The sequence below is a fragment of the Oryzias latipes genome, chromosome 3 (genome assembly GCF_053564925.1).
Source record: "Oryzias latipes strain Hd-rR chromosome 3, Olatipes_Hd-rR_3.1".
In the NCBI taxonomy this organism is placed as follows: domain Eukaryota; kingdom Metazoa; phylum Chordata; class Actinopteri; order Beloniformes; family Adrianichthyidae; genus Oryzias; species Oryzias latipes.
The window spans coordinates 295,469-314,666 of record NC_136239.1 but is presented as its reverse complement, the minus strand read 5'-3'; the positions used below and the strand labels follow the sequence as shown (position 1 = coordinate 314,666).

General features: G+C 46.4%; 2 protein-coding genes across 5 annotated transcripts; one reads left to right on the top strand and one right to left on the bottom strand.

The window, feature by feature from the left end:
- Positions 1 to 2,975, bottom strand: hddc3 (HD domain containing 3). The gene is made up of 4 exons (XM_004084841.3): positions 2,768 to 2,975; positions 1,945 to 2,000; positions 1,637 to 1,877; positions 1 to 196 (listed from the first exon to the last, which is right to left on the bottom strand). The coding sequence occupies exons 1-4, from the start codon at positions 2,877 to 2,879 to the stop codon at positions 66 to 68; spliced, it is 540 nt and encodes a 179-aa protein (XP_004084889.1). The 5' UTR covers positions 2,880 to 2,975; the 3' UTR covers positions 1 to 65.
- Positions 2,976 to 3,232: 257 nt separating this feature from the next.
- vps33b (VPS33B late endosome and lysosome associated) lies at positions 3,233 to 18,740 on the top strand. Of its 4 annotated transcripts, XR_002288896.2 has the most exons (24): positions 3,441 to 3,581; positions 6,371 to 6,451; positions 6,540 to 6,601; positions 6,681 to 6,730; positions 6,980 to 7,047; positions 9,562 to 9,607; positions 9,684 to 9,778; positions 11,394 to 11,498; positions 11,582 to 11,672; positions 11,747 to 11,824; positions 12,120 to 12,193; positions 12,263 to 12,349; positions 12,415 to 12,505; positions 12,575 to 12,649; positions 12,756 to 12,820; positions 12,892 to 12,946; positions 13,013 to 13,059; positions 13,131 to 13,263; positions 14,851 to 14,924; positions 15,002 to 15,103; positions 15,174 to 15,249; positions 15,314 to 15,427; positions 16,797 to 16,947; positions 17,896 to 18,740. XR_002288896.2 is itself a non-coding variant. In XM_004084840.3 (23 exons), exons 1-23 carry the CDS (start codon positions 3,495 to 3,497, stop codon positions 16,874 to 16,876), a joined length of 1,836 nt encoding a protein of 611 aa, XP_004084888.1. In that variant the 5' UTR covers positions 3,441 to 3,494; the 3' UTR covers positions 16,877 to 18,740. The 4 variants fall into 4 exon arrangements, 3 of the variants coding, with proteins under 3 accessions (XP_020555939.1, XP_004084888.1, XP_020555938.1); XM_004084840.3 differs by having other exon boundaries at positions 16,797 to 18,740; XM_020700279.3 differs by lacking the exon at positions 3,441 to 3,581 and adding an exon at positions 4,363 to 4,519 and having other exon boundaries at positions 16,797 to 18,740.
- The last annotated feature ends 458 nt before the right edge of the window (positions 18,741 to 19,198 follow it).

Sequence of the window (19,198 nt, the reverse complement as noted above, 5' to 3'; positions counted from 1 at the left end):
TGAAGGAAAACAGATTTAATATTTTAGATGTAGTCAGAATGATTCCCATTTTGGTGCAGACACTTTCAGAGAGTCAGGCCTCTCTCCTGGAACAGCTCAGCCAGCTTCTCCTCCAGAACGGAGTTGGTTCCTTTCAGGTTCCTCACCACCTCAGAGGCCCACACGAAATATTCGTGGACGCGTTCGCTGCTCCAGCCTGAACACAGTTATGACACTCATCAGATGAACTCATAGAAACATGCCTCACTGAGAAGATTCACTAGACCTCTTTGAAATTGTTTTTCTCCTGGATCTTTTCTCAGCCATAAAAAAGGTATTCTGTTGGAAAATGTGTTGCTTTAAATGGAGCCACATTTGTAAAGATATGCATTTAAGGGAGAGATGAGCAGAATTGTGGAAGCAGTTTATGCCCATAAAACACATACAATCTTCTCATGTAACCCTTGTGCTTTATTGTGCACTTTATCCCCCCCCCCCCGATCTGTAGAACTCTGCAGTTCATCCAGAGGGATCATGGGCCTCTTGGCAGCATCTCTGATCAGTCTTCTCCTTGTTCGACCTGTTAGTTTAGGTAGACGACCGTGTCTGGGTAGGTCTGCAGTTGTGCAATAGTCTTTCCATTAGCTCCACTTGAATCTCTGTTGTGATGCAATGTAGACTAAACTTGAGTGAACAATTATAAGCAGTTTCCACTTTTCCAGTTTAGGTCAAAAATCCCTGAAAAGCTAAATGACAAAAGCACTTGAATGTTTTCTGTGAGGTTTTAGACAACACCACATCAGAGAATGCCGTTTCCATAGTGATGATATCATATCTGTACACTGAAACAGGAAACTGGTGAAAAGTCCCAGAGAATAATAATAATAATACCAAACGGCTCCCAGCAGCAAGGAGGCGCGGTCTCAGAAATGAGAGTGGGGAAACGGTTGTCCTGAAAGAGCCGTTGGTCCTCTGAGTCTGCACTTTCATTATACCAGAACTGGTCGCACAACTCTTGTTTGGTGAGAAGGCGGCTTAAGTGGAGGAGTTTAAGTATCTGCTGTTTCCACCAGTGAGGGAAGGATGGAGACACAAAAAGGGGCAGTGGCTGCACAACATTGGAAATGGCCCATGCCATACGACACATTCTTTCACAAACGTTTTTAGAAACAGTCTGCATGTCAGAGAGATGATTTTATACACCTGTGGCCAGAATAAGTGATTAGGACACCAGATTCTGATCACCTGGGTGGGGGAACCAATACTTTTGGTTATATGGTGTAGATTGACTAAGTGTCAGTCATTTATTGACGTCATCTGAGTATAAAAGTGCATCTAAAGTAACAGTAAGGGGCAGCTGGCTCTCCTCTCTTTTTTTAAGTGATGCTTCTTTTGACTACAATGTTTCCCCTAAACTAGCAGTTGCCATTGAGTCACTGGAAAGGGTTAGTGTAACCATGAGTGACGGGTCAGTAGAGCGTCAAGCTTTCCAAAGTACGACCATAGTATGCAGCACATACGGCAGCCCCCCTCAAACCTGCTCCCTCTACACAAACACAGAGACCGTGGCAAAAACAGTCAGTGCAAAACACGATGTGAACAGACGTCTGGTGGAAATCATTCATTCTCTCCAGATGGGAACTAAATCCGGACTGACCCACAGGAGTGCAGCGGTTCAGGTCCCTCAGGTTGTAGAGCTTGTCTGCCAGTTTGACCAGTTTAGCCTGCCGGCTGCACTGGGCTGCGTGCTCCACCTGCACCCGCTTCCGCTCCCGCTTCGGCAGGCTTTTGTCGTCTGTGACTTCCTGTACGATTCGAGCAACAACCGGGCCAAACTTTGCTTCCAGCTCCGTGGGGGTGGTGTCCGTGTCCTCCACCGTGTCGTGCAGCAGTGCGGCCTGCAAACACGGACGGCGTGAGGATGGAGACATCAATGCAGACACTAAGACACGGCTGCAGACATACCTGCAGCACCTCCACGTCTGTCACACCGCCCTCATGGCTCAGGATCCTGGCAACACCTGAGGACCAGAAACACCATCCACTGCATGAGGAGACACGCAAGCGGTCTGATGACAGGTTCAGACTTCTATTTATCAGTTCTATTTCTTACTTCTATACTTCTTCCTGACTTCTTGGCACCTTAAACTTCTGACAGTTGTGTTCATTTGAAAAGAAAATATTACAGCTAAACTCAATCTAAGTCCAAACTAAACGAAGGAGACTAAAGCAGAAAATAAAGTTCAAGAACTTTTCCCCCCGATTAAGCAAAACAAACTAAATCTAAAGTTTGAAGAAGGAAAACTAAACACAAAGACTCAAACCTGAACCCGAAGACGAAAAACGGAATCCCCAGTGTGTGACTGTGTGTGTGAATGTGTGTGTGACTGGGTGAATGGGTCTGTGACTGTAAAGCGCTTTGTCCTTGTAGGAAGAAAGGCGCTATATAAGTATACGCCATTTACCATTACCAAGATGGTAACGTCAAGAACGGAAAAGTCAAACCGGAAAATAAAGAATTCAAATCTGTTGATGGGAAATCGAACATGAAGATATATAACGAAACTCAGGATGGAAAAAAAGCCAACATCTAAAATTGAGACCAAAAGATAAGAAAATAAACCCCAAAAAAACTGAACACAAAACTTAAAAATATTAACGAATGTAAATATCCTACTAAAACAATGCTTTGCTTCACTTTGAGCATGAGCAGTGATTAATAACACATAGACGCTATTGATGTGCAGACGAGACAGATCAAAGTGGAGCTGTGTGACGTCATACGCACCGATGGGGTGGTTGATGTACGGCGTTTCCTCCGGGTCTTTGCGCCGCTGTTTTCGATGTTTGTCCGCAGCAAAGTTAACCGTTTCTATCAAGATTCCCGCCTCAGAGTTCATTGCTGCGGTTAATAGATATTTTCTCTTTTAGGTCCGGTTTTCTTAGACTTACAGTCTAGAATTACAGTCTAACTTAAGAACTACCCGATGTTTTTTAGGAAGTGCCGCAAGCGGGAGCTTCGATCAAAATAACAAAAACGTTGTTGGTGTAGCCAGGAAGTCTTCTTTATGTGGACATAAATAACGTATTAATTACAGGCAAGCTGAATTTAACTGCTTATAAATATAACTGTCAAGCGACACTTTTAGAAACTGCCGAAGGCTTGAATCTCCACCGGTGATTATTGTCGCTGCTCTCCACCCGATCACATTTGCCAGCGCACATCCTGTGCTCCACTTGATCTTTCCGGTGGGGAACAGATCTCCAGGTGATTGGTTCCACTTTATGAGCTACGGAGGCGGAACTCACAGATCGAGACATTTATGCTGTTAATGATCGATTAACGGAGAAATGTCTACAATAATTTGTAGATGTTAAATGTTTCTTTATTGATAAACAAACATTATATTCGTAATCACGTTTCGTTCCTGTGAAGCAGCGCTCGACCTCCGGTCCCGGCGGTCCACTAGCATCCTAGCTAGCCCCAGTCCTGCTGCCCGCTCTCTGCTGCCAGGATGGCCCGCAGGGACACCCCCGGGCTCCCGGACTTCTCTCTGCTGAAGCGGCTTGCCAGGGACCAGCTTGTTTACCTGCTGGAACAGGTAAGTGCGTGAATCTGTGTGGAGGTGTGCGTGTTTGCTGGACAAAAAAGGTCGAAACAGACTTAGGACAGTTTGTCCACAGAGGCTTCTTTTTGAAGCCTCTTTCGAACCAGCCGTCCTCCGTGAAGAATGGGACTTTGTCTTAAGAGTCCACTGTTCTTCAGCGGACCTTGTTGGTCCTGGTCTGGTGACGTCACATCCTGTTTAGATGATCAGCTGGTGGGGAGCAGAGAGCCCTGTCTGTTGATGAACGGATGTAGAAATCCACCTTTTCCCACGTCCACATTTAAATGTATAGTTAATATCTTTTCTTTGTTGGTTGAGTTAACGGCCTGGTTGCTGTTGTCATGTTCTGACATCTTCCAGAGTGGGGGACAACCCAATATTCAGGTTCCTGACTTGTCTTTTCAGAGAACCTGGTTCTTTTGTCCGTTGCATTGATGTGACGAGTGAACTTCAGCCATAAGTGGGATCCGATGTGTGGATGTAGTTCCAGTGAGGACTGCCACTGCTCTGTTTCTACTTCTTCCACACAGAGATCGGCTCAGGCTGCAGTGGGGGACGCTGCTGACTCCTCATGTGTCCAGCAGCTGGTTCTTCTTTGTCTTTTCGGGTCCGTCACTGGTGTCCAGGCTCCTGGGGTTTGTAGGGAGAGGCAGAAAAACGTCCTCCCTTCTCAGAGATGCTCCGGGTCCATTTGAAAGACACCTAACTCCAGATCCAGACTTCAAAACAGAGGGAGACCTTTACCAAAATGTGGACATGACCAGCAGTCTGTTGTGGGTGGATATTTTATGTGGATCTCAGGACCCACAGATGAAGTTTCAGCCTGAATCAGATGCACCCATCTGGGTGCTGTGTGAGTTTTTGGGCCTAAAGAGGGCTGTAAACAGGAGGAGCCTTGAGGGACATCGTAAAAATTTTATCGGGAAGTACTTGTAAGTTGAACATAAGTTACTCACACTTCTGTCGTACGGGTGTTGCTGACGTACAGAACACTTACACCACACTCTAGTAATAGTATGGAGCGAGTATGTGCTCCCTACTGAGCATGTGCAGATGTGGGTGTGCTACGCCGTATACGTCTGCAGGACATTTACCCAAACTACTCTGTCTCCTTTCCCATTTCTAACATGCAAGGAGTGTGCACATGTCACGTGAACAGCACCAGTCTGCAGGATTGGCGAAAAAATGAAATGTTTTCAACATCCCTGTGTCTGGAATTCTTTACCAGTGCTTGAACCTTTGTGTGTGTGTTCAGTAGGAGCTGTCACTCACAGCATGCCTGTGGAGAGAATGTGGCAGGAACGTTTTCTTTCTATGCTGTGACTGAACGCTCTAAGACTGTAACGTTTGGTGCAGGCCCTGCATGTATGAAGGTAAAAATGCTCCAAAAAGAACGCACCTGTAGATTCGATGTGAGAACTTTTAATATAGAATGTGAAAACTTGTGCATCAAAAATCTGCATCTGTGTGTAAAAATCTTCTGCTGTGAACTGACAAATTTCCATTAGCATGAGTTCATTTAGAGTTCCAACTTCAAATCTGTGATTCCAACTGCTCAAATGTGCTTCTGCGTGAATCTGCTGGCTCAAATCACAAGTGCGCTACAACTGCGCTCTGAATTCTGACACATTCCTTGCGAGAAACTTGTCTAAACTGATCTGTGTCCGATAATGGGACTAGGGGGGGGAAGGAGGGTTAGAGGAGGCGGAGTCGACCAATCAGAGTGCAGGATTCGGAGAACTTGGTAAAGTTAGAAAAATTTATTTTTTTGGTAAAGTTAGAAATATCTTCACAGATTCAGACTTCCTGCTTCAATAACTCTTCTGATAAACGTTCAAATGTGACAGCAAGTCTCTCAATCATTTTGTATTAACACAGAGAGTGAACTACAAATGCATTTCTGAAGAAAAACTCAGGAAAATCATCTTTGTTGTAGCAGGACAACAGGGCCAGGGCAATTGAGCAACTTTATTATAAAGCATATGGATTAACATTTGAAAATATATATATATATATTAGATTAGATCAACGCGTTCCCCGCGACATTCCAGGCGACGGCACGGCGGAGCGCGGTACGCGACACCGCGCCATGCCCTCGTCCAGCGGGATCGTCGGCCTCTCCTTCCTCCGTGGAGCTCGGCGGCTGGCAGCGGTGTGACACCGTGCTACGCCCTCGCTCAGCCGCGCTCCGCCGAGCCGTCGCCTGGAACGTCGCGGGGAACGCGTTGATCTAATCTAATATATATATATTTTTTGTAGGTGTGTCACGTACAGGTGTGTCACGTACAGGCGTACCCTGTACAGGTGTGTCAAGTACAGGTGTCTCACGTACAGGTGTCACGTACAGGTGTGTCACGTACAGGTGTGTCACGTACAGGTGTGCCCTGTACAGGTGTGTCAAGTACAGATGTGCCCCGTACAGGTGTGTCACGTACAGGTGTGCTACGTACAGGTGTGCTCCGTACAGGCGTGTCACGTACAGGCGTGTCACGTACAGGTGTGTCAAGTACAGGTGTGCCACGTACAGGTGTGTCACGTACAGGTGTGCCCTGTACAGGTGTGTCAAGTACAGATGTGCCCCGTACAGGTGTGTCATGTACAGGGTTGCCCAGTACAGGTGTGCCCAGTACAGGTGTATCAAGTGCATGTGTGCCCTGTACAGGTGTGCCCCATACAGGTGTGCCACGTACAAGCAAGTCCCATACATTGGTTTCCTCAATTCAGACCAGAATCCTTAGACTGAAGATGTGTGGATCCTGATCTGCTACTTATTGTCTTCTCAGCTGCCAGGAAAGAAAGACTTGTTCATTGAGTCGGACCTGATGAGTCCTCTGGATCGGATCGCTAACATGTCGACCCTAAAGGTGAGCAAAGGTTCAGCCCCTCCCCCACCCTACAGCTGACTGTCCTGATGGAGGTCTTCCTCATTAAACCTTGTCTTCTGTCTAACAGCAACATGACATCGTCAAACTGTACAAAGTGGAGTACAAAGCAACAGTGAGCCTGTCCGATCAGTAAGACCCCCGCCCTCCCTCAGTTTAAACCCCACCCACCCCGCCGTGACCCCTGACCCTGTGTTTCTAATGTCTACAGGCTCTGCTTTCTGATCAGACCCAGAATCCAGACAGTGAAGTGGATTTGTGGTGAGCGCCCCTCTGTTTCTGTTTTAAGACTCTAGAACAGCTTTAAGGAGCATGTTCCAGCTTCTATGAGTCCTTTTTGTCCCTCTTGTATGTCCGTGATTGGAAAATTTAAAGTTCTGTGACCTCTTATCCTTTAGCATGGAGGTCCTGGGGGTCACATGACCTGTGCTGTGGAGCTGTATCTGGACTATGGATGAATGAAAATGCAGATACGTCGTCCTGATGCTGCTTCTCTGTCTCATTTCTCAGATGTGGTCAATGCAGACAAAGCAGTGGGAAGGTTCAGAAGATACAAGATCATCTTTACCCCTCAGAGGGTAGGTCTGCTGTATAGTCTTTACCCCTCAGAGGGTAGGTCTGCTGTATAGTGTCAGTCTGCCCCAGGGCAGCTGTGGCTACAACAGTAGCTTACCGTCACCTAGTATGAATGAGGAGTGAATGAATAATGGACACAATGTAAGCACTTTGACTGTCTGGAAAAGCGCAGATAAATCCAATCCATTATTATTATTATTATTATAGTCTTTACCCCTCAGAGGGTAGATCTGCTGTATAGTCTTTACCCCTCAGAGGGTAAATCCGCTGTATAGTCTTTACCCCTCAGAGGGTAGGTCTGCTGTATAGTCATTACCGCTCAGAGGGCAGATCTGCTGTATAGTCTTTACCCCTCAGAGGGTAGATCTGCTGTATAGTCTCTACCCCTCAGAGGGTAGGTCTGCTGTATAGTCTTTACCCCTCAGAGGGTAGGTCTGCTGTATAGTCTCTACCCCTCAGAGGGTAGGTCTGCTGTATAGTCTCTACCCCTCAGAGGGTAGGTTTGCTGTATAGTCTTTACCCCTCAGAGGGTAGGTCTGCTGTATAGTGTCAGTCTGCCCCAGGGCAGCTGTGGCTACAACAGTAGCTTACCGTCACCAAGTATGAATGAGGAGTGACTGAATAATGGACACAATGTAAGCACTTTGACTGTCTGGAAAAGCGCAGATAAATCCAATCCATTATTATTATTATTATTATAGTCTTTACCCCTCAGAGGGTAGATCTGCTGTATAGTCTTTACCCCTCAGAGGGTAGGTCTGCTGTATAGTCTTTACCCCTCAGAGGGTAGATCTGCTGTATAGTCTTTACCCCTCAGAGGGCAGATCTGCTGTATAGTCTCTACCCCTCAGAGGGTAGGTCTGCTGTATAGTCTTTACCCCTCAGAGGGTAGATCTGCTGTATAGTCTTTACCGCTCAGAGGGCAGATCTGCTGTATAGTCTCTACCCCTCAGAGGGTAGGTCTGCTGTATAGTCTTTACCCCTCAGAGGGTAGATCTGCTGTATAGTCTCTACCCCTCAGAGGGTAGGTCTGCTGTATAGTCTTTACCCCTCAGAGGGTAGATCTGCTGTATAGTCTTTACCCCTCAGAGGGTAGGTCTGCTGTATAGTCTTTACCCCTCAGAGGGTAGATCTGCTGTATAGTCTTTACCGCTCAGAGGGCAGATCTGCTGTATAGTCTTTACCCCTCAGAGGGTAGATCTGCTGTATAGTCTCTACCCCTCAGAGGGTAGGTCTGCTGTATAGTCTCTACCCCTCAGAGGGTAGATCTGCTGTATAGTCTTTACCCCTCAGAGGGTAGGTCTGCTGTATAGTCTTTACCCCTCAGAGGGTAGATCTGCTGTATAGTCTTTACCGCTCAGAGGGCAGATCTGCTGTATAGTCTTTACCCCTCAGAGGGTAGATCTGCTGTATAGTCTCTACCCCTCAGAGGGTAGGTCTGCTGTATAGTCTCTACCCCTCAGAGGGTAGGTCTGCTGTATAGTCATTACCCCTCAGAGGGTAGATCTGCTGTATAGTCTTTACCCCTCAGAGGGTAGGTCTGCTGTATAGTCTTTACCCCTCAGAGGGTAGATCTGCTGTATAGTCTCTACCCCTCAGAGGGTAGGTCTGCTGTATAGTCATTACCGCTCAGAGGGCAGATCTGCTGTATAGTCTTTACCCCTCAGAGGGTAGGTCTGCTGTATAGTCTTTACCCCTCAGAGGGTAGGTCTGCTGTATAGTCTTTACCCCTCAGAGGGTAGATCTGCTGTATAGTCTCTACCCCTCAGAGGGTAGGTCTGCTGTATAGTCTTTACCCCTCAGAGGGTAGATCTGCTGTATAGTCTCTACCCCTCAGAGGGTAGGTCTGCTGTATAGTCTCTACCCCTCAGAGGGTAGGTCTGCTGTATAGTCATTACCCCTCAGAGGGCAGATCTGCTGTATAGTCTTTACCCCTCAGAGGGTAGGTCTGCTGTATAGTCTTTACCCCTCAGAGGGTAGATCTGCTGTATAGTCTCTACCCCTCAGAGGGTAGGTCTGCTGTATAGTCATTACCGCTCAGAGGGCAGATCTGCTGTATAGTCTTTACCCCTCAGAGGGTAGGTCTGCTGTATAGTCTTTACCCCTCAGAGGGTAGATCTGCTGTATAGTCTTTACCGCTCAGAGGGCAGATCTGCTGTATAGTCTCTACCCCTCAGAGGGTAGGTCTGCTGTATAGTCTTTACCCCTCAGAGGGTAGATCTGCTGTATAGTCTCTACCCCTCAGAGGGTAGGTCTGCTGTATAGTCTTTACCGCTCAGAGGGCAGATCTGCTGTATAGTCTTTACCGCTCAGAGGGCAGATCTGCTGTATAGTCTCTACCCCTCAGAGGGCAGATCTGCTGTATAGTCTTTACCGCTCAGAGGGCAGATCTGCTGTATAGTCTTTACCGCTCAGAGGGCAGATCTGCTGTATAGTCTCTACCCTTCAGAGGGTAGGTCTGCTGCATACGCCCCGCGGTGCTGGGTCTGAGTCCTGATGTTCTCCCTCTCCCACAGTTCTTTGCATGTGAGGCGGTGCTGGAGGAGGAGGGCGTCTTTGGCGGTAAGCTTCTCTGCATGTCTGCCTGGAGGCAGGAATGCCGGTTCCAGGTGCTAACACAGTCTCCGTGTCCGGACAGACGTGACCACAGACGAGTGGGCCTTCTACCTCCTCCCCCTTGATGATGACATCTTAAGTATGGAGCTGCCTGAGTTCTTTCACGACAATTTTCTGGTAAATAAAGTTCCAGTGCCTGTGTGGACTATGCAGGACGTACATCTTTGTCTGAGCTGCTCCTAGAATTGTCAGAGTTGTTTTCAGGTCTTCTAGATCAGTGTTTTTCGACCAGTGTGCCGCAGCACACTAGTGTGCGGTGGGAGATGGTCAGGTGTAGGAAATGACCCATTCACTGACCTAAAAACATTTCCATCTCCAGGATATCAGCTCTGTGTTCATCCAAACAGGCCCTGATAAAACACTGAGTAGTTAGGAATATAAAATACTTTTTTCTTTGTGTTTATTTGATTCTATTAAAGACATTTTGATAAGAATGACGGTACCACAATTTAGCCGTAGCTTCAGCTGTTTTAGGAAAAGTCCCGCCCCTTTAACTGTCTCCACCAATCATTCTTGGAGGCTCAATCACATGTCATCAGTCTGACCAATCAGAAGTGGTTAAAGTCTTCACTTCCTTGTTCTGATTTTGCTCATAAAGTCTCTCAGTTCCAACAGAAATACCAGCTAAAGCTCGTCTTTAGCGGTGTAGCTTTCCACAGAATCCGGTGTCAGACCGTGGAACAAGTGAGCGAAACCATGAAGCTCAGAGAAGAGAGTCTGTCTGCCATCACTACATCTCCCATGATGCATTGGGTCAAAGTGACAGCGTCTCAGCGTACAATGAGTCGTCCTTGTTAAACGCCTTGAAACCACAACGAACACACATTAAACAGTTTTTAAATCTTCTAACTTAACTTTTATTCCATCTTTTAGAAAAAACATCTGCAGCTTCCAGCTTTTTCTGCCACAATTATCACAAAAATGTATGAGATCATGGAGGGACTGTAGATCAATACAGACTATGACTTTCTCCTTTTTTTTTTTTTGGATGCTGGTGTGCCGCAGGATTTTTGTCAAGGTTAAAGTGTCCCGTGGCTCAAAAAAGGTTGAAAAACACTGATCTAGACCTTTCCATTTCAATTAAACACCTCACAATAAAGCTTTTCGTAACAGAACTCTCTATTTGGAGACAGGATTTGTTTTTGTAGGTATGGCTGAGATGACAAAGCCTAAACTATCATTCTGTCTTTTGATTGGCCCATACTGTTCAGGGATCCGAACTGTAAACAGAATCAGAGGTTTGATGTGTTTGTGGTGGCAGGAATGCCTTCTCCCTGTTCTGGTTCTCACATCCATTGACTGTTTAGAGAACTGGACCGGGTCAGTGGGTCATCACCCCTAGACAATGGCTTGTTTCCAGTTCCAATGAAGTAAAGTGCGTTTTTCTTGATGTGGATGCTGCTATGTTGAAGCCAGATGATGTCAGTAAGCAGAGATTGGTCTGAATCAGTCGTGTTACACTCATTCAGTCCACGTTTTCTGTACAGTCAATGTGTTTCACATTAACGTTTAGTGATGTAGTTGTTATCAGTTGTTATGCTCCCAATAAATATGTCAACAGTCTACAAAGGATTTTTTTTAACCTTTTCCCTCATTTTTGTCTTGAGTTCAGTAGTTGTAAAGCTGCCAAGCTCAAGTCTTCTTTTCAGAATACAAGTTGAACCCCTGCTGTTTTCCACCAGGAAGTCAGAGCTGGGCTTTCACATCAGGATTTACGCTGTCTCTCTTCCAGGCAGGAGATCAGCGGTGGCTGAGAACAGTAGGGGGCGCTCTGCACCTCCTCCACTCGGTTTACGGCCCGTTCTCCAAGCTGTACGGGATTGGCTCCTGTTCCCAGGTGCAGCGAGTCTTCTCCGCCCCCTCCAGGTTCTCCTGGCCTTTTTTCCGCTGGCCTGAAAAGTGTTTCCGTCTTGACTGCAGATGACGTACGAGTGGTGGAGGGAGCAGGTGGAGCAGGGAGAACAAGGAGCTCGTCCTGCTGAGATTGGGAGTGTCTTTCTCATTGACCGAGGTGGGACGGTTGATCCTGGAGGGGGGGTCCTGATGCGCGGCTCTGCCTTATCGGCTTCTCCTCTGTCTCCTCAGACGTAGACTTCGTCACTCCTCTGTGCTCACAGGTGGTGTACGAGGGGCTGCTGGACGACATTTTTCGGATCAAGTGTGGTTGGTGTTGGTCGTTGGACAGTTGACTTGGCTTTGACTCTGATGTGTTTGTGCTCAAACCTGCTCCATGCACCTCAAGGTTACCTTTGAAACTTGAAAGAGGCGGATGCTGGTTCTGCTGCTTCTTCTCTACTTTTCTGCTTTTTTGTTGTTTGTCTTTCCTCTCCTTTTTGGTTTCCTTTGGTCCTTTCTGTTTCTTCTTCAGTTTTTCCCTGACTCTTCTCTGGTTGCTCTGTGCTTCTTTTGGCCTCGTCTTCTCTCCTCACTGGTTTTCATCTTTGTGGTTTGTCTGCAGGCTGCGTGGAGTTTGGTCCAGACGTCACCTCCTCTGACAGAAGTGTGAAGGTCATGCTGAACTCCCAGGATAAGGTGGGCTGGGATGGGAGCTGCAGCTCCTTCTCTGTGCACACTCTGGACTGATCCTGTCTCTTTCTGCAGGTCTTCAATGAAATCCGAAACGAACATTTCTCCAACGTCTTTGGTTTCCTCAGCCAGAAGGCCAGGAACCTGCAGACTGCATACGACGTGCGTGAGTGTTGTGAAACCCGTGGTAGTCAGTGAGCCGCTCTGACGCTGTGGTGACCCTGCAGAAGCGTCAGGGGATGGACATCAAGCAGATGAAAACGTTTGTGTCTGAGGAGCTGAAAGGACTGAAGCAGGAGCACCGGCTGCTCAGCCTGCGTAGGTTTGAGTGACAGGCTCCACGGGGTGACACCAGCAAATGCGTGCTGACCTGCGTTTGTTCTGCAGACATTGGTGCTAGTGAGTCCATCATGAAGAAGAAGACAAAGCAGGACTTCCAAGAGCTGCTGCAGAGAGAACACTGTGAGCCACTGATGCTTTTGCCGCTGAGCTTCTCCAGAGAGGCTGATTGAAACAAGCTTTAAGGCTTTTTCTTCTTCCTATTGGTTTTTAACGTCTGTTTCTTCAGGTCTACTTGAAGGCTTTGAAATCCGTGAAAGCATTTCCTTCATAGAGGAGCACATCAACAGACAGGTGAGTCCTCGTCGACACGGTTAGGAGATGAAACTCCACAAAGTCCGACCCCGTTCCTCCGTTTCCTGCAGATCTCCATGATGGAAAGCCTGCGGATGCTGTGTCTTCTGTCCATCACAGAGAACGGTAAACACTCACTCCTCAAAAAGGGATGGGTTGTTCTTGTTTTTTCATGATTCTGCTTCATCACAGGACTGCTGCCCAAAGACTATCGCTCTTTGAAGACGCAGTACCTCCAGGTACGTTCTTAAAGCAGCTTTATGAGTCCAATGAGGTGGACATCAACTTCTGCAATGTCGGCTGTCTTCAGAGTTATGGCTTTGACCACCTGCTCACCTTCTCCAACCTGAGGCAGCTGGGGCTGCTGGTGGAGCAGCAGGGGGCGGAGACGCTCACCGTCATGGAAAGCAAAGTGGGAAAGCTGGTCAACGACAAAACGGCAGGTACACCAGTCCTGATTAGTCCTTCAGACCAACGTCAGATCATGAAAGTCCACTTTGAGGTAGAAAGTGTCATCATAGCAAAGATCTAAATAACGGGGGTCCACACGGCTTACAGAAGATTCATGAAATGTTCACAGAACCTCTAAGAACAATGGAGACAAAGCTTAAGTAAAAGGAAAGAAAAACCAGTTAGGCAGGACTGTAGAGAACAACAGAAAGGAAAAAAGAACATTTAAAGAAGTAATAGAGTAAACGGGTTAGTCATGCCAGTATGTAGTGCAGAACCACGGAGGAACAGCTGTTCATTTCTCTATAGAAGGCTCTGGAAAGTTGGCTTCCTGGAGCCAGCAGCTACTTCCTGTTTGAAACACGAAGGGGGGAGGAGTCACTCAGTCCAGTTCTCATGTACAGTCAATGGTTATGACACTGTAGTGTACAGTATTATAAGTCTGTGGTACTTTACACAGACTTTTTTTTAGTGTGGAGTTTTGTACATAAATTTTGTAAAAATACTCTACAATTGTTCAAATCTAATTTGTTTATTTGTATAAAGTTCTTTACTTTTATTTAATGCATATTGTTGTATAGAGTTGTATGAAAGTCTTTGTTGTATTTGATCTATACATCTAAGGCTACGTTCACACTGCAGGCTGAAACGACCCAATTCCGATCTTTTCATGACAGTCTGAACGACACAGATCCCATCTTTTCAAATGCGACCGCCGTCTGAACGGCCAGGCCACCTGAATCTGAATCGTACGTCATCGATACGCTACAAACGTCATCATTCTGCGTTGAAGTAGGCGGGAACGAGAACATAAACAGCAACCATGGTGGACGATGCTGCTGAGACCAGTCAGTGGAAGGGAAGTGAGGTCACCCATTGGATTAACATTTGGGGTGACAGCTCTATTCAGGACAAACTCCAGGGCTCTGATCGCAACCGGGCGGTTTTTGAAAATATTTCCAGCTAAATGGCCGAGCGAGGTGTTGAACATTTCCCGCAATGTTTTCTTTCCTCCGTAACACACAACATGAATGCGCCCCCACTGCCCCCCCCCCCATTCTCTACCTCGCTGCATGCGCTCTCTCCTCTCTCTTACACACACACACGGCCCCAGCACACACACATCCCCATTCCACTACAGTGGGTCCAGACGACCCTGCCTCCATTGCCTTCTTAAAATGAGAAGATTGTAATTGATCTGGCTCCTTTGTGAAAATAAATGTAATAATGCAAAAAGAGCTCAGCTGTTGACAACACTGATGTTGACATCCATTGCTAACGTTGGCTACTTCCACAAACAACAGTGACGTCGTTCACCGTTGAGGACTCTTCTGCGCATGCGGGTCACTTCTGGGTCATTTCAGGGTCACACTGGAGATCACAAAAGTTCGGATTTACTTGGAAATGTGAACGGTCTTGCAAAAAAATTCGGATTTTTTCAAAAAATCTGAATTGAGCATTAAGCCCTGCAGTGTGAATGTGGCCTAAAGTTGCTGGAAATTTATATTTTGGGTTGTTTAAAGTTGTGTGTTTTGTGTAGTGTTTGTGTTAAGCTTCTTAAACAGATGTTTGTGTTGCAGGGAAGATCACAGACGCCTTCTCCTCTTTGGCTAGGAGAAGTCATTTTCGGGCTCTGAGCCGGAAGCTGAATTTGGTAAAGCACACGCCTCTCTGGTCACGCCTTGCTGGATTTTGCGGGGTTGTAAGAGGCGGAGTCATTTTTTCTGGCAGGTGCCAAAGTCGGATGAGGAGTATGACCTGCGCGTTCCTAAAGACATGGCTTATATCTTCAGCGGTGCCTACGTGCCTCTGAGCTGCAGACTCATCGAGCAGGTGAGTCCGGCAGCGGCTGACCGGGGCGGGAGCGGTCCAGACCCCGGCTCATCTTCCTGTTCTGGCACAGGTGCTGGAGAGGGACGGGTGGGCGGGGCTTGAAGACGTCACCAGGCTCCTGAATGGCCACGAATTTGCTGTGACAGGTGAGAGCAGCAGAACACGGCTGACCGATCCTGCAGGTTTACCTTCATGCCTCTCTGTCTCCAGGGGGCAGCAGAGCTGAACCCAACAGCGATGCCCAGCGCCTGGTTCTGGTCCTGTTCCTCGGAGGATGCACCTTTTCAGAGATTTCAGCGCTGCGCTTCCTGGGCAGAGCAAAAGGTGGAGACGGTCTTAGTACACTTTACCTCAGTGGCTTAAGTGCTGTCCACTTCTACCAGACCCTTGGGGGGCATTGAACAGTTTTTGTTACACAGAGTCATGGATGAAAGCTGGACCCTAGACGCCTGTTCCTGTAAGTGTCTGTCCCAACAAGAACTTGTTCCCATAGAAACGGGTTTTCGTAAAGGCTGACTTTGGTCATTCAGTCAGGAATCCTTCTAACCCTGCAGATGTGGCCGTGACGCATAGCTACCCGCTCTTTGACCTACCGTAAGGCTGTGACCGTTTACGCCAGTCAGCTGATTCTGACACAGAAAAGCAGCTTTTCATAACCGACTCTGGGCCGATGATTTCTGTACTTCACTACTAAGTGTTGCACATTAGCAGAGGCAGCTTTCTCCACTAAGGTTTTTCAGTGTTCCCTTGTTCATCGTTTCAGAAAGAACTGGCTGTTTTAAGGCTGGAAACTCCTCACACACACTTTCTCAGACAGACATGAACTTTTTCACACTTTTCTCTCGTTTAAAGAGTTAAAGTTCCATCCTTCATAGAAAAATATGTCCAGTTTTTTAGAATAGAAGCAAAGATCTGATCTGCATCAAAGATTCATGGAAATATGTGCAGGAGACACAAATGGGATGCAGCCAATCAGGATGGAAAACGGTGCACTGTCAAAGATATTTCTAAAAAGCAAGCAGCATTGCACTACAAAATGTCTGCAAAAGGTGTACCGCTATACCACTGGACCACTGTGACGGTGTAAACGGTTGTAGAGTTACAGCAGTCCAAAGACTGTGAAGACTGGAGCCAAAACTCCGTGTTAGAGGGTTCAGTGTCTTTGCTTTAGCCTTAGACGCTGATTTGAAAGTGTCACTAGGTGCGTGCGTGCGTGTATGCGTGCGTGTGCTCGTGTGTGTGCGTGTGGGTGTGCGTGCGTGCGTGTGTGTGTGCGTGTGTGCATGCGTGTGTGTGTGTGCGTGCGTGTGTGCGTGTGTGTGTGCGTGTGTGCGTGTGTGTGTGTGCGTGTGTGTGTGCGTGTGTGCGTGTGTGCGTGTGCGTGCGTGTGCTACAACAGACCCTGTTCAGGTTGTACCCTGACTACACCCAACAGTGGTCTGGATAGGCTGCAGTGACCCTGTGACCCCGAAAAGGGGGGCTTAGAAAATGAAGGGGTTTTACCTTAAACTGCATAATGTCTGAATTAAAAAGATGTTTTATTTCTACACCAACTAAAGTAATGATGCTTCTGAAGACAGAATGAATCTCAAATACAGGCTGGTCCTTCAGTTACCGTTGCAGACATGTCAGCCCCCCCCCCCCCCCCCCCCCCCCCAGTCAGATTGTAATTTCATCTCCTGTTTGCTTCCAGGTTATAAATTCATCGTTGTCACAACTGCAGTGACCAACAGCTCCAGACTGTTGGAGGCTCTGCTGGGAAACCACGCCTGACTCCACCCTCAGCCGCCCCTCTGGGACCGGTCCGGGTACCCCTGTACAGGATCCGCTGTGGATCCATGTGGGTCTGTCTGCCTCACACTACAGATGAAATAAATGTCTTTAGTAGCTTCATTAGCTCACCTGTCTTCAAACCATCATCTATACTGAAGTATGGAGACAGAAGACTTATTATGGGATCTCAGGCTGAATCCAAATGGCTTCTCCATCCCCCTACATCGATCCCGTAAGGAACAAAGAGCCTTTTCAAATGCTGACATTAATCACTCGATGACATCATCAGTGGTCGCCGGTCTTCTAGTTGCTACCAGCGCTCAGAAATACAGAACATGGGTTTTATAGCTTCAAAAAGCCATGCAACATCGAAAACGATTCATCATTATTGATCATTAATCAGACTTACATGTAAACGTCTGAGCTTCAGAACACACCACATAAAGAAATGCCGCTCTCCTCCACGCCACAGCGTGACAGGATCACCCCACTGGTGGAGGGATACCCATCCCTGAGTCGCTGCGTCTCCTCCTTAAAAACATCAAATGCCCCCACAGTTGGAGAAATGGGGAGGAGCCAGAAGGGTAGGGGATGAATTCAGTTTCGGCCCGAACTTGAACGTTTTATCAACGTTTTTAACTGGAAGTTGGAGTGTGATGTGAAACAGGAAACATAAACTTCCTCTTTGTTCAAACCACAGGAACTACTTTGTCTTCCACCTGTAAAAGTGATGTGTAATCTGGTTGGATATAATCCCAGGAATCACGAGTTTAGTCTGACAGGATGGACAAAAGACTAGAATGACCGATAACCTTATAACGTCTGATGGAGCATTTAAACACACTTAGGTGCAGGAGCCAGGCGGGGGGGACACCAAAAGGCTTTGCCCCTCCCATGTTCTTGGTCTTAAACAGCCTGTAACATGCAAAACCAGTTTTTCAGATTATTATTTGTTACCTTTATTTGGGAGCCCTGGAATATTGCAATGTTCATTCCTCTCCTCCTCATTCCCATCCAAGCGGTTTTGGATCCATTCACGCATCTCTGAGTGTTCCTCTACAAACCGGCTCTCTGAGCCCCTCCCATCCCACCAGGACGAGCTGACGTGGATAAGGAACCGCCCCTTCCAGGAAGAGTCTGCTGCCAGCCCCGCCCCCAGGCCAACACCGGCTGCCCCCTGACCTGCTAAACATTGGCTCTGTCCCACGATTCACCAGGAAACTAAAAACAACCTTTTCCAACTTGCATATTTCCTCCCATAACTTAAAATTCCTGGCCTGTTTTAAAGTGCATATTTTACTGTACATTTTATTGCTTTTTTAAATTATTTTTAACCTTCACTGTTTTATGTACGGCGACCTTGGGTTCCTGGAAAGGCGCCTAACAAATAATATGTATTATTGTAATAACTTTATTAATAACGCACACCGGTTTCCTGAGTGGTGTTTGACATAACACTTTAAAGTTTGGATGTTTGTTTTCCGGAGAAAAACCAGGCAGACTATGATGATGTCATGAAATGGGCGGCACCCAGACGGAGAGAAAGTCGGAGCCTCAGAGAGCGAGTCGTCTTACTTATGGTTAGGAAAGAACCCAGCAAAATACTCAAACTAATCTTTAATTAAAAAAATGTTTTTAAAGTACCAAAATTAATAAATAATCAAATATATGGATGTTGTTTACCATAAAAGGCTTAAGAATAATATGCTACAGGCCCTTTGATGAATGATGAATAGAGAATAACTGTGAGCTGTTAGTGAATGTCTTAGTTTTGTTATTGTTTTTTTTTTTTTTATACATATGTATAACACTTTGAGTTACATGTGTAAAAAGTGCGTTATCAATAAAGTTTGATTTGATTTAATTTGAGGTAATTGGAATGATTTGCATTTCAATCATCTTAATAAAATAACTTCTGATAGAGAAAATGAATGTTTTAACTGTGAGAAACAAACTAAATCAGTTTTTTCAGGAAATGTTTCTTAGATCCAAAGGTTTAAACTGACAGCAGAAACGACGATGACTGTCGGATCTGCACAGAATCAGACAGTTGACCTGAACTGTCCTCTCTGTAAACACCAGAAACTATCAGTCACCCATTGAAACTGATATTACTAAAAGGTTTTGGACAGAATGAACACGTTTTAGAAATCACACATTTGATTCACACTTTCACATGAAATTTGAATCAATCATATTTGGTCTACATGAAAAGAACACAAATTCAAACATAAAATTATAAGTAATTTTTCACAAATCAGGATTTTCTTCACAACTTTTTTCCCTGTAATAATTAAAGAATTATAAACTTTATTTACATAT

What these genes read in the sequence shown, in the direction of transcription:
- vps33b (XM_004084840.3), top strand. Translation starts at nt 3,495, where the DNA reads ATGGCCCGCAGGGACACCCCCGGGCTCCCGGACTTCTCTCTGCTGAAG. An exon ending in CTAACATGTCGACCCTAAAG is followed by an intron (nt 6,452 to 6,539) that starts GTGAGCAAAGGT and finishes TCTGTCTAACAG; the next exon opens with CAACATGACATCGTCAAACT. An exon ending in CTTCCTGGGCAGAGCAAAAG is followed by an intron (nt 15,428 to 16,796) that starts GTGGAGACGGTC and finishes GTTTGCTTCCAG; the next exon opens with GTTATAAATTCATCGTTGTC.
- hddc3 (XM_004084841.3), bottom strand. Translation starts at nt 2,879, where the DNA reads ATGAACTCTGAGGCGGGAATCTTGATAGAAACGGTTAACTTTGCTGCG. An exon ending in CAGACGTGGAGGTGCTGCAG is followed by an intron (nt 1,878 to 1,944) that starts GTATGTCTGCAG and finishes CCGTGTTTGCAG; the next exon opens with GCCGCACTGCTGCACGACAC. An exon ending in GAACCGCTGCACTCCTGTGG is followed by an intron (nt 197 to 1,636) that starts GTCAGTCCGGAT and finishes AACTGTGTTCAG; the next exon opens with GCTGGAGCAGCGAACGCGTC.